This window comes from Podarcis pityusensis (assembly GCF_964106645.2).
Source record: "Podarcis pityusensis genome assembly, chromosome: 4".
In the NCBI taxonomy this organism is placed as follows: Eukaryota; Metazoa; Chordata; class Lepidosauria; order Squamata; family Lacertidae; genus Podarcis; species Podarcis pityusensis.
In genome coordinates, this window is record NC_138027.1 from 28,468,906 (window position 1) to 28,481,365 (window position 12,460).

Here is a 12,460-nt window from a genome sequence, read left to right on the forward strand (position 1 = left end):
GATCCTTGTTAAGCCCTGGGCAGAACTGTTCCTAGTTCTGAATTTTTGTTTTTGTAATGAGCTAGCAAATTACTAAGGACCACTTTATGCTGCTTTTTTAAAAAAACAATGTAACATTGGTGAGTGCTGTAAGAATTCATCTTGAACTGTGTCCAAATTGTTATTTCCCCCAATAACTGTTCCTGCCAAAGAAGGTTAAATATACTTTTTGTTGACAACTAAACAGTATAATTTGTAACAACATTTGTTGTGAGTCGAGGACTCTTCCAGGAAGCAGAATGAGGTGCGGAGGCTGCCGTGGCTGCTTGAATGTGGCTAAACCCCGCCCCCAGGCCAAGCCTATTGGCTGGCCCGCTGCAGGGTGGGGTGGCAGCCGGGGAGATGATGCAGGGGGCCGAACATGCCCCCCTGCCAACGCGGGAATGGTTCCCACTCACAACGCCTCCCCTCTGGGAAGAGGAGAGGCTTTCTCGCCCAAGGAAAAATGTGAACATACTCTTCTTCTTCTCTTTTTTGGCAATCACTCGTAGCCGAGTAAGATTGTCTTCCATAAACATGGTTTTAACAATGAGTCCGTAAGTGACTGTGGAGACCAATTCTGGATCCACACGTCCTTCCACAGTGGGGACATTGGTTTCTGGGTGGGAGTTGATCACGGTGTGGATTTGCCAAGCGTGCCTTCCTCTTAGCACGTTTCTCCCTTGCGTCCTGAGTTCTAGTGTCTTCAAAGCCCATGACACCTTTGGTAAAGGCCAGTGTTTCCCAGTTGTCAGTGTTTATACTACATTTATGGCTTCGCTCACAAGGGCCCACTCACCATGACAAGGTGATGATCCAGTAAGTGGGTGTGAACATACCTCTCTGAAACACATACCTCTTTGAAAATATGGAGGATTTTGCAAATTGATATGCTTGTAGACATTCTGTCCTGTATTTCATACTGACTTAGCAGACTGATAGTGATTTTAGTAAAACTCCAATCTTGCAATGGCAGTCCATTTTGGAATCAGCAGTTGTGTGTTAGTTGCCTAGATAAAATCATTGATGGAATGTGCCTCTAAAATTGAGTATTCCATTCCAGCCCCTCTTCTGTCATTCTTGCAACATGTTCCCTCATCACTACCCACTCAAAACTCCTCCTACATTCTCCATTTCATCTCTACTCCCCTACCAGCAATTATAGAGACAGTATACATCTGAATAACAGCTGCTGGGAACAAGCAGCACTTGATCACTCTTGTCAGCATGCACTGCTTGCAAACTTTCAGGAGGCATTTGCTAGGCAACATTGAAAGGAGAATGTTGAACTGATGGAGACTAGGGACTTGCCCAGGGACTTAACTAAGTACAAAGTAAATATGATACTTGAAACACTGTCACACTACGTCACTGTTGACAGGGAGCCTTCTTTGCTAGTCCCTTGCTTTCCAAGCAAAATTACCTTTACAGAGAACATAAGAACTTATGGCAGAGACTAACAAGTGATAGAGGTCTCCTCCTTTCAGGCATAGATAATCCTAGACAAACTCAGGAGCATCAGTGTTTAAGTGAGTCCTCCAAGACCTCTCCTGTTGTCGGTAGGGATGGGTGAATCTATCCATTTTGGTTTATCGTTTATCTCAGTTTCTCATTTTTCCAAGCTTAAGTTCAGTTCTCCACATTCCCACATCAGTTTGCGATTTAAAAAACAAAACAAAAAACCTCATAAAAATAACCAGCTTTACAGTGCAAATCTCTCCTAATATAAACATTTTTCTATGAAATTTTGCAAATATGCCAATTTTTGCAAACAAATTCATCCTAATATTTTCACTTAATATATCTATTTTTATGCACACTTCACCCTTGCAAATACCTTTTTGTACACATTACTTGACTGAAGAACTGTATCACAGAATTCAGATGCAGGCAAATTTTGAAGGATGGCTCTGTTTTGGTTCCTGTACTTACTGTTTTGGAAAGTGCAAATTAGGTAGGTTCTCCTTGAAATGTGAACTGAATGGAATTTCTTCCCGTTCCCTAGTTATCAGTAGTCCTTCCTGTTGCCTGTCTTTGCCACGGCACAAGGTCAAGTTTGCTTTGTAGGGGACTGAAAGGGAGAATTTCAATTTTTCTTCAAATTGTGCAAGTACTTCAACAATCCAACTAATTACTGGACAAACTGTGGGGTGGGCTGTGGAGATGGTTTGCCTTTCACAATTATTGATAAATTTGTATATCGACCATTGTTTTGCTCATATATTATCTTTACAGATATACTATTGTGTTCTAGATAGGACATGGTATAGAGGAGATATAGGATTGGGCTGAAGTATCCTTTATATTTGCCTTTGTATCTAGGGGAGTTGGAAATAGGAAACAATGGAGAGAAATTTTGTATGGCAGTGCACAGAATTTTGCAAGTTTAATGTGAACCCTGCAGCAGTCCGATGCAGTTTAGTTTCTGGTAAGTTAAATTCTGTTTGGGGAAAAAATGTTCATCTTGGAAGATGACTTTCTTACGAATGTTCCTCCTCTGTTCAATATTTCAAAAGCTATTCATGGAATAAATTAGGTATTGCAATCATGAAAGCTATTTTGCTTGACATGGCCAACATAGTAAGTATTAAGTTGTGCTGGGAGCCATTTTAGAATTGAAGAGTGGGGTATAAATACTTGTAAGAAAATTAGTAGGATTTTATATAGTGCAGGACCAGCATTTTGATGTATGGCTCTCCTAGAACACTAGTCAGATCCTACTTGACTAGTGTTTTGCAGAAAGTTTCACTTGCTAGTAAGTACTAGGATAGCATTAGTGTCACTCAGGAGAAACCATTTTCTTCAAGCATTATAAAGTACATATATCCAGGAATAAGTCCTAGATAGAGGGCCAGACCTCAGTTGTAAAGCACCTGCTATGTGAAGGAGCTTGGGTCCAACCCCAGTATTTCCAGGCAGGGCTTGGAAACACTTATTTCTGAAATCTCGGAAAGCTTCTGGCAGCCTAGAGTAGTCATTATTGAGCTAGATGGACCAGTGCGCCATTCACTTCCACTCAGCCTAACCTACCTCACAGGGTTGCTGTGGGGATTACTTGAGGAGGGGAAGAGCCATATATACCACCTTGAGCTCCTTAGAGGAGAAGGTGGGCTATCAGTGCAACAAATAAATAAATATAATGTAAATAAACATAAAGACACCTGTTTTCATGGGGGGCGGAGGTCATGTAACTTTGTGAAGACATTTTGGACAATTGTTAATAGCCACTTAGAATTTATGATGAAGCCTTTGGGGTGTTGTTGTTTTTTGTAAAAAGCTGTAATAGGCAGTTAGGATTCATAATAAATGCTTTGCTTAAAAAAAACTACAACCTCAAAAACTTTTCCACAAAAAAAATGCACCTCAGGCATATTGTCAACAACAGGCAGTTGTCTGAATGGAACCGATGATTATAAGGCAGCTTATAGGAGCAGTTTACCCAGCAGAATGGAGGCATGAGAGCAGCCTCCCAGTCCTGCTTCTGCTTTTTGGGTTAAAGTGGAGGCAAGGTCAGGGCTGGGCTTCCACTGGTGTTTCTGAATAGTTGTGGCCTCATTGTTGGATTATCATCCTTAGATGGTTTCAGGTGTTACTTGCTTTTGCTTTTCATTTCTTTGTAGAACTCCTCCCCTTTCCCCCAGTTTTCATCTATTATTTTTTATAAACACATCTTTACTCTGTTCAGCGCTAAATGGTAATGAATCTGAACTAAAGTTGAATATGAATTGATATTATTTTATTAGGGGTCCTTGGAGATGGAAAAATAATACTATATGCTTCATTTTGACATATTTCAGATAAATCAATTAGGTCTGAAGGGCACTTCACTTTTATTTTGGTATATCAAGATGTTAAGGTTTTCCAGGTTTTTAAAAAATGACAGTTTAATATAAACTGTACAAATATAAGGAGAGAAATATGAAGAAAAAAAATTAATTTGATAACAATTACTAAAAGAAAAATAAATAAAAGAGAAGAGAAGCAATCTTTAGCTTTAAACCAGAGAAAAAAGTGAACATGTCATTCCCTAAAGAGAGAGAGAGAGAGAGAGAGAGAGAGATGGAGATGGAGATAGATATATATGCCAATTCTTTACAAACTTATTCTCAAACATTATATTTCCTCCAGTGTGGGTATAATTTTATTTATAACAGTAGTATTCCAAACTCTAACAAAAATCAGTAAGGAAGAAGAACCATTTCTCCCCAATGAAATGGCTTTTGACATTTTTGCTGGGATCAAAAGAATAGAAACCATTTCAAGGTCCACATTTTCATCACCTCCCTTCAAGTAATATAAAAGTATATTTACTGGATCCATTGGTAACACATAACCTGTTATTTGTTTGCTGTATCTCAATATTTGAATATTATGACATTTCGATAGAATGTGGAGGTAGATTGCATGTGCCATCTCCCAATCTCCAGCAAAGTTGTTTCTGATTTTGACGGTGTAGGAGAAAATCTCTATGTGATGTAAAGCTATAAAATTATTAATACATATGTACATAAATATTTCCTCTATTTTATAACAGCTTTTGATATTTCGTGCAATGCATAAATAACTTATGAAATTCACTCTGACTTTTTTTAAAAAGATGAGTCATTGATGGTAGATTCTTCAATCAGCCACTATTAGTTCTGACAAAAAAAAATTTGAATCCATGTTCTGAACAGTATATTTGGAGTACCCTATGCGGGAGATGAATAGGGTATGCTCTGTACCAGAATGGGCAGGACTAGAATGCACCTTAGTCAGATCCATCAAGACAATTCTCTGCCTTCACTTTAATTTGTGTTTCTCAGCTTTAAATGTTTGTTTTACAGGACTGTTTATTGATTAAGGAAATTTTAATTGATTCTCTTGAGTTAGTCCATTAGTTTGATTTACAAGTTTTCATGAACTTGTATATGTGAATGTTATTAAGAGGTGCTGCACCTGTACATAGAGGTTTTATTGTTGACCGTTGTAGCTTTTAAAGAACATATAAACTGGCTCACAACAGAGTTACACTTGATTTAGCGTCCCAACAATAGAAAGCCAGATACATCCGAGATTATTCCTTCTCTGTCCATCCTCAAGGGACCATGTTCAAAGAGTTGCATGCCCTTGTCAGGTTTCTCTCCTTCTATTCCATGAAACTGAGGGTCCCCTTCTTCACCAGCATCTGCAAAGAGTTCGTTCAATGCTGGTGCCCATCCTGCTTTTGCTGCCTTGCACATCTCCTTTGGTTATCGGCAATGCAGACTGAGCTGGCATAAGGTGCCAGTGACCTGACTGTAAATTAATCTGCTGATGAGATTGCCAGTTAGACACTTCTGCTGTGTCTAGAAGTGATACTGATTGGGCTGGTACGAAACACCTCTGACCACTTTGCTTCTGGTGGCTGTTTCAGGGTTTTCACATTGCAAAAAGGCAGGTGCCACAAATGTGCCTACATGTGCATATGTATTTAACACTGACTCATGGGTTGATAATTCCTGATTGAGTACAAAATTCAATCAATCAGATTGATCAATTAGCATTGCAGCCTTATTAACTACTAATACTTGTTCTTATGGATTATGTTTCCGTACACAGTTTGGGATTCCACATTTATGGTAGAGAATGCAATAAACAAATTAATGCTCTTATGACTTGACAAAGATTTACATAGCCGATTCGTGTCTTGTTTTTAAATCTTGTGTAGATAATGAAATAGGTTGATGCAGTTTTATGTGTAGCAGAGAAGTGTTGATTAAGAAGATTTTGAGAATGTCATAGCAACAAATATGATATAAAGGATTGACATAGTTGGGCATGCACTATTGGTTTGCACAATTAAATGTGTTGTATACTGCCTGAAGACCACAGTTGGATAGGTGGTATAAAAGTATAACAATTGAGTAAAATATTAGGGGCTCCCCCTCTCCTCGCCCCGCTCGCCAAGCCTTCTGCCATTTCCTCATATTAAGCCCTTGGAGCTTGCTCTTCCCACCACATAAACTACTAAGTTTGTTTTTCACCCCACCCCATTTCTGAAGCCACTTTTCTCTTCTAATCTGCAGCGCCACTTTGCACTCCTATTTTCACTTTTACTCCTTGTCCATGCCTCCACCCCCATGGTGACCTCCTTCATCTCCCTCCTCCCACGAATCATAATGACTAATCACCCTTTTGACCCTCACTCGCTTTCCTCCTTCCACTCTCTTCCATAGTTTTCTCAATTCTTCTTTGCGCACAGATCACCCCCCGCATTTCCATGCTCCCCCCTTTCTCCTGTTCCGCAGCACAACCCCATGCTGATATATGTTACCGTGTCTTTAGGATAAGAAGAATCTTAAGAGCAAGGCTTTCAATTAATTTCAGTTAGAGAAAGTTCAGTTCAGTTTATGGATATAGTACATATATGGGCGTTTACTTGTTAATAAAGTATTTCTTCTAAATTACTGTTGAATCTGGGACTTCATGTTGAAGATAACACATGGTACCAAGAATGAAATACATTGGGGGAAGGTACAATGGAACATCTGAGAGCTCTACATCCTTTATCTCTCTCACATGAGGCAGCTGAGGAATGGGAGAGGGAGACTTTTTTCCCTTTCAGTGCCCCTCAGTTTGAGTAAAGTGGGGGTGGATTGACATTGAATTGAAAATGGTGGTTTTTAAAATGGCAGAGGTTTGAGCAAAGCAGGGCTTTGGGACAGTGAGGGGTTGATTTAAAAAAGAAAGAAAAAGAAAACCGGTTTTAACAATGTGAAATATCAGTGAATGGGACAATGCAGGTGCTAATGCATATCCCCTTTCCCGACTCCCTTCTCTGTGCACTCAGGTGTTGTTTTAAGCTGCCACTTCCCCCTGCGCACTCTACACAAACCTCTGCCATTCATTTTTTAACCAGAAACCATTGGATTTTTTTATTTTCTCTTTATTTTTTTAAAAGTAATATTTATTGATAATTTCAAAATTACAAGAAAAATAAAAAATAGCAAACAACACTACAATACACAAAAAGAAAAAAGAAAAAGAAGACAATAAAAAAGAGTAAAGCACAAAATGTAAAAACCAATATAACAATACAGCAATAAAAAAAGTAAAAGAGAAGAAAAAAGAGAAAAAAAACACAAATCCCAAATTGCATATCCATAATTTCCATTTGCTTGTTTCATTGACCTCCTCACACCTCCGTTTTTGTATTCTAGTTTAGTAATTATTTCAGCAAATTCTTTCCATCTTTCTCAATTTTTGTTAAAAAATTTGTCTTAACAATTTAACCTAATAATTAACTCAACAAATCCTTACCATCTTTCCCCATATTCTATTATTCAGATTACCTTAATTTATTTAACCTTATCTTGCCCCTAAGAGCCTTAAAGCTTAAATCTTAAATTTCAGATATACATAACTCCTAATATCATTTCTGCGAGAGTCGTATAGTTTCATTTCCACATTTTCCCTGATATTCATTAGCTGGTTCTAAAATACAAAAGTTTCCATTATAAATTCTCTTCCAATCATCATCCAGCGTCTCTTCTTCCTGGTCTCGGGTCATGTCAGTCCTTATTGTCCTTATTGTCCATTCCATCTAGTCCGTCAACCTGGAAGCCTTATTTCCGAGGCCCTTAAATCTCTTCCATGTCCCTTCTGCAATTCTTCTTCATCTTGTTTGTGTTTGCCCTTTTCCTTGTCTCTTGTTGGTCTCTGTCTTAGATTCTTTCCTTTCTCATTGAGGAGTAGGTCTCTGGGGGATTCCAACCCAAAATTGTCTCCATCATCCTTCATCCAGCTCACCCATTCCCCACAGTCCCACTCCCCACAGTCCTCGATATAATCCAAAATGAGTTTAAAATCAAATTTCAGAGTCTCTCCAAAGCTAGAAGTCTCCTCATCTCCAGACTCCCCTTGGCCCACTCCAGCTTCAATCTTCAATAACAGTGGCTTATGCTCCTGTAGGGCCTCGGGTCTCTCCATTTGTACTATTTGAGGTGCAGCCACATCCTCCTCCATTGTCAACTGCATTTGCCCAGTCGGTACAGATTGATAGGTTGGTTCTTGGATGATTTCTGTATCTATGTTATTAACCACAACAGTCAAATCCATTTTCTCATTCATCAAGTCCATCTTTTCATGCATCTGCTCCAGCAAAGCATTTGTCTTGCGTAGAGCAAGCAACCAGTCTTTATCCCAGCTCATCTTTATTCAAGGTTAGAAAAGTCTGTTCCCACAGTCTTAATCACACAGATGTTGGGTCTCAAGTATGCTGCAACAACAATTTAGCAAGCTCCCTCTAGAGGAGACAGTCTACTTGTAGCCATTTTTTTTTAAAGACAAAGGAAAGTTACTTTAATTTTTCAGATATTTCAAACGTTTTTCAGATATTTTGTTTCTTTAAGATGCGAAAGGCAACATTAGAATCAACTTGTTTCTCTTCATTAGCTATCTGTCAAAGTGTTACGTTCCCCGTCAGTGAACCTCAGCAACAGTTTCTGTCTCTGACACCCCGTTCCCAGGTTAGAGATGATGGAAACTTATCCTTCTTCACTCCCTCTCCTGCTAGGGTTAAACAGAGTCCCCCCCCCTTTTCTCCTGCTTCCAAGGGGGGGTTTCAGTGGTTCTAAATGAAGGAAATTTAGTCCTTTTTTGACAGCTTCCCGGCTTTAGCTTGCAAAGTTTTTGCTTTAGTCTATGTACAAAGAAACGGAAGGCAGACTTCCTGTTTACACCTTCCCGCTTCGTTACCAAATTAAAACAATTTCTTGAACCAATTTTCCGTTTCTACTCACGGGTACTTGTTTTAAGTCCAATTGTCCACAGGAAAAAGTCAGCGCTCTCTGGCAATGGCTGTGCGGCTTCACTCCATGAAAGTAGCAGTCAGTTCGTAGCACCGCGCTTCTCACCCCACTTCGCTCCGGAGCCCCTGGATGGGATTCCCTGCGAGTAGGGGGGCGCTTCTGGTGCCCTGCCGAACCCCACGTTCCCAGGCTTCCTCCACCTGGGATTTCTAGCGGGTCCCCACCTTCACCGTGGTGGGAAGACCCAGTTTTCATGGAGCCCGTTCCTCCAGTCGGAGGAACTCCGCCATTCACCAATGGCGCTGACCCGGAAGTCGGATTTTTTTAATTTTCTCAAATGTTTCCATTTTTACTCACGGAGCAGGGCTTTGTAGCCCACAGTGCTCTCTCAAAAGCTGATGTTTATGGTCAGTGCAGCCCATTTGCAATAGTGGAGCATGTGGTGCAGTGGGCTGTTGATGGAAAGTTGACAGAAATCCCATACACACCACTCTGTGACAAAAGTCCACTTCTGCTTGTGCAAGGGCAAGATAATTTGTTACAATAATATGGTTAACCTTTAAAACACGGTATTTCTTCAGAATATTCATAAAAGTAACCCGGTCTTTAGTCCAAATGTACTAGCATGGCACAAAGAATGGGAAAATAGGAATTGAAACTTTCCATCAATTTTATTTATTTGTTTGCTGTATGGTGATTGGGATTTGCATTGGTCAGTTAAGAGCTTGTATCTCATTGTTGCTTTAGCAAACACATGAATGAGATGAGATCTGGTGCACTATTGACTCATGCTTGATTTTTTGCTTTACCTAGTCAGCCTTTGAATCACTGAGTATATTTATGCTGGTGTGGCTCTTGTGTAACAACTATGTGGCATTACTTCTGTCAGTAGCTTTTGTATCATTATAAATGAGGTGTGGGTCAGTATAATTGGGTTGTGTTTTAATTGTCTGCTGTTGCAACTACTCAATATTTGGTTTTGAGAATAGAGGAAAGTATCTTAAGCATAGAATCATAGAGTTGGAAGGGACCCTTAGGATCATCTAGTCCAACCCCCCACAAAGCAGGAATATTCGGCTGTCCCTTACAGGGATCAAACCTGCAACCTTGGTCTTATTAGCACCATGCTGTAACCAACTGAGCTATCCAGCTCACATAGCATGCTCAATTTAGATAATTAAAGAAGTATTATTGGGTAATATCAAACTAAATCAAACTTGCAGTAGACCTATTTGAATCAGTAGACAAGTGTTTTCTGAGTATGACTAACATTGGATATACCTGTTGTTTCCTGTAGCAAACTGATCATTTTTTCATATTAGTATTTATTCATTTATTAAGAAATTTGCTAAATACATGCTCATTTAAAGGGAGCCTTAATTTTATTAAAATATTTATATCTGGCTTTTCTGTTAAAAAATACCCTCAGTGTAGCTTACCACATTCATTAAAACAATGAAATGTCACATTTACCGTAGATTCCGGCGTATAAGACGACTTTTTAACCCCAGGAAAGAGGTTTAAAAGTCGGAGGTCGTCTTACACGCCGGGTATGGGTGGTGGGTGGCGGGCTCCGCGCCAGGAAAAAGACTGGGCTTATAAGACGAACCCCCAAATTGCAGCTGTCTAATATGGCCAGTCGCCTAATATGCCAGAATCTACGGTATTTTTAAATGACAGTTGACTTTGTCATGTGTTGTTGTTTAGTCGTTTAGTCGTGTTCGACTCTTCATGACCCCATGGACCAGAGCACGCCAGGCCCTCCTGTCTTCCACTGCCTCCCGCAGTTTGGTCAGACTCATGTTTGTAGCTTCGAGAACACTTTCCAACCATCTCGTCCTCTGTCGTCCCCTTCTCCTTGTGCCCTCCATCTTTCCCAACATCAGAGTCTTTTCCAGGGAGTCTTCTCTTCTCATGAGGTGGCCAAAGTATTGGAGCCTCAGCTTCACGATCTGTCCTTCCAGTGAGCACTCAGGGCTGATTTCCTTAAGAATGGAGAGGTTAGATCTTCTTGCAGTCCATGGGACTCTCAAGAGTCTCCTCCAACACCTTAATTCAAAAGCACCAATTCTTCGGTGATCAGCCTTCTTTATGGTCCAGCTCTCACTTCCATACATCACTACTGGGAAAAACCATAGCTTTAATTATACGGATGTGGCCTTGTGTCATTAGATGTGAACAATCTAGAACATGATTTGTCCAAACTGTATTTTGCCTTCAAACCAGAATTGAAATCTCACTTCAAAATGTGGTTTCCAATTTGAGCTTTGGCAAATTTGGATATGACCATAAACTATAGTTTACCTCAACCAGAAATTGGAGCAGATGGGGGAGGAGAATGCAAACCATGGTCATTACATGTGAACTTAGCCAGAGAGTACTTGGAAGCTGTCAGATTTTCCTTCATCTTTATGACAGGCCTTCAGTTTCTCCTTTCCTACCTATAAGGATGGTACTGATTTTTATTTGGCATCATTTGAGTTGTCAAGCCTTGATCATCATTAGAATGTGTCAGTACTACTCGTGATATTACACAGTGTTGTCTTGCACTCATAAGTAGGACTCTTCCATATCCAAAAGAAAAGCATTTAGACAATCACATTTTGTTTGTTTGGATGTCCTGCAAGATGATGCACTCGGGCAGAGTCCTGTCAACTCAAGTCCTATCAAGGCTTCCTTCTGATTATCTATAATTTGTTAATCATGTAAACCTCAAACGGTCCTTGACAAATAAGGGATTGACCCAGATGAGCTCTGTGTTTTGAGCATGATTGTAATGTGTCAGTATTTAAAAATATTCAGAAGAATGTAATTTGCAAGTGGTTTTTTCTGCTTATAGGATTTAACAGCACTAAAAACTAAATCTGGAACACTTTCAGTCTAATTTGTGCCTGTACTTTATATGCAGTGCTACCCTCTTGGCTTTCTTGGTGGAACTTCTTAAGAGTTCAGTTGCCATGCAAGAACAAATGCTGGGTGGAAAAGGATTCCTAGTTATTGGCTATCTCCTTGAAAAGGTAAGTTGTATTAATATTATTTTAATAATATTTTACCCAGAACAGATTGAAATTAAATAAATGCGCCACAAACTCCACCATAATTGTTGTATGCAAATGATTTCATATTAGGCTGGTATATATTGAGCACATTTAGTCACTTAGCCATCAGCTTACTGAAGACTTGAACTCCAAGTTGGCATCTTGTTACATGTGGTTTAGGTCTCTTTATGCTGATGGTATTTTGTGTCTTGTGAGAATGTTGCTGCTAAAAAAAACCCTTAAATTCATCTGTGAGGAACTAACATGGTTTTGTTTAAAATCTCAGTGTAAACACATCCTCAGTTGCACGAACGCAGATAACTCTCATTTTTTAAAATCTGCTTTTAGGGAAGACTCTATTTTACTCTCTTTACTAAACCTGAAATGATGTGCTGGTTGTGCCAAGTGCTACCAGACTTTTTGTTTCTGTTGTTGCTAGGTACTTGCTTCTTTTAAAAAATTCTGTCCCATTGGTCTCAAAATAAGGGCAGCTCTAGGGCTGGCATACATTTTTGCCTCTTCTGAGGATGTTTCAGGGGAGCAATGGAACTGCAGATACAAGACCTCCCCTGATCCATTCCTACATATCTGTTTTACATCAGCTGCCTCTGGGGCAGTGACAGCGGAGCAGTG

General features: G+C 39.7%; 1 protein-coding gene across 2 annotated transcripts in view; it reads left to right on the forward strand.

Annotated features, from left to right (window-relative positions):
• NBEA (neurobeachin) overlaps window positions 1–12,460 on the forward strand; it is a 355,514-nt gene that overhangs the window by 55,343 nt on the left and 287,711 nt on the right. For both annotated transcript variants that reach the window (XM_081004034.1, XM_081004035.1), the window contains exon 11: window positions 11,698–11,806. In XM_081004034.1, the coding sequence (XP_080860160.1) occupies window positions 11,698–11,806 (109 nt within the window). The remainder of the gene's footprint in view (window positions 1–11,697; window positions 11,807–12,460) is intronic.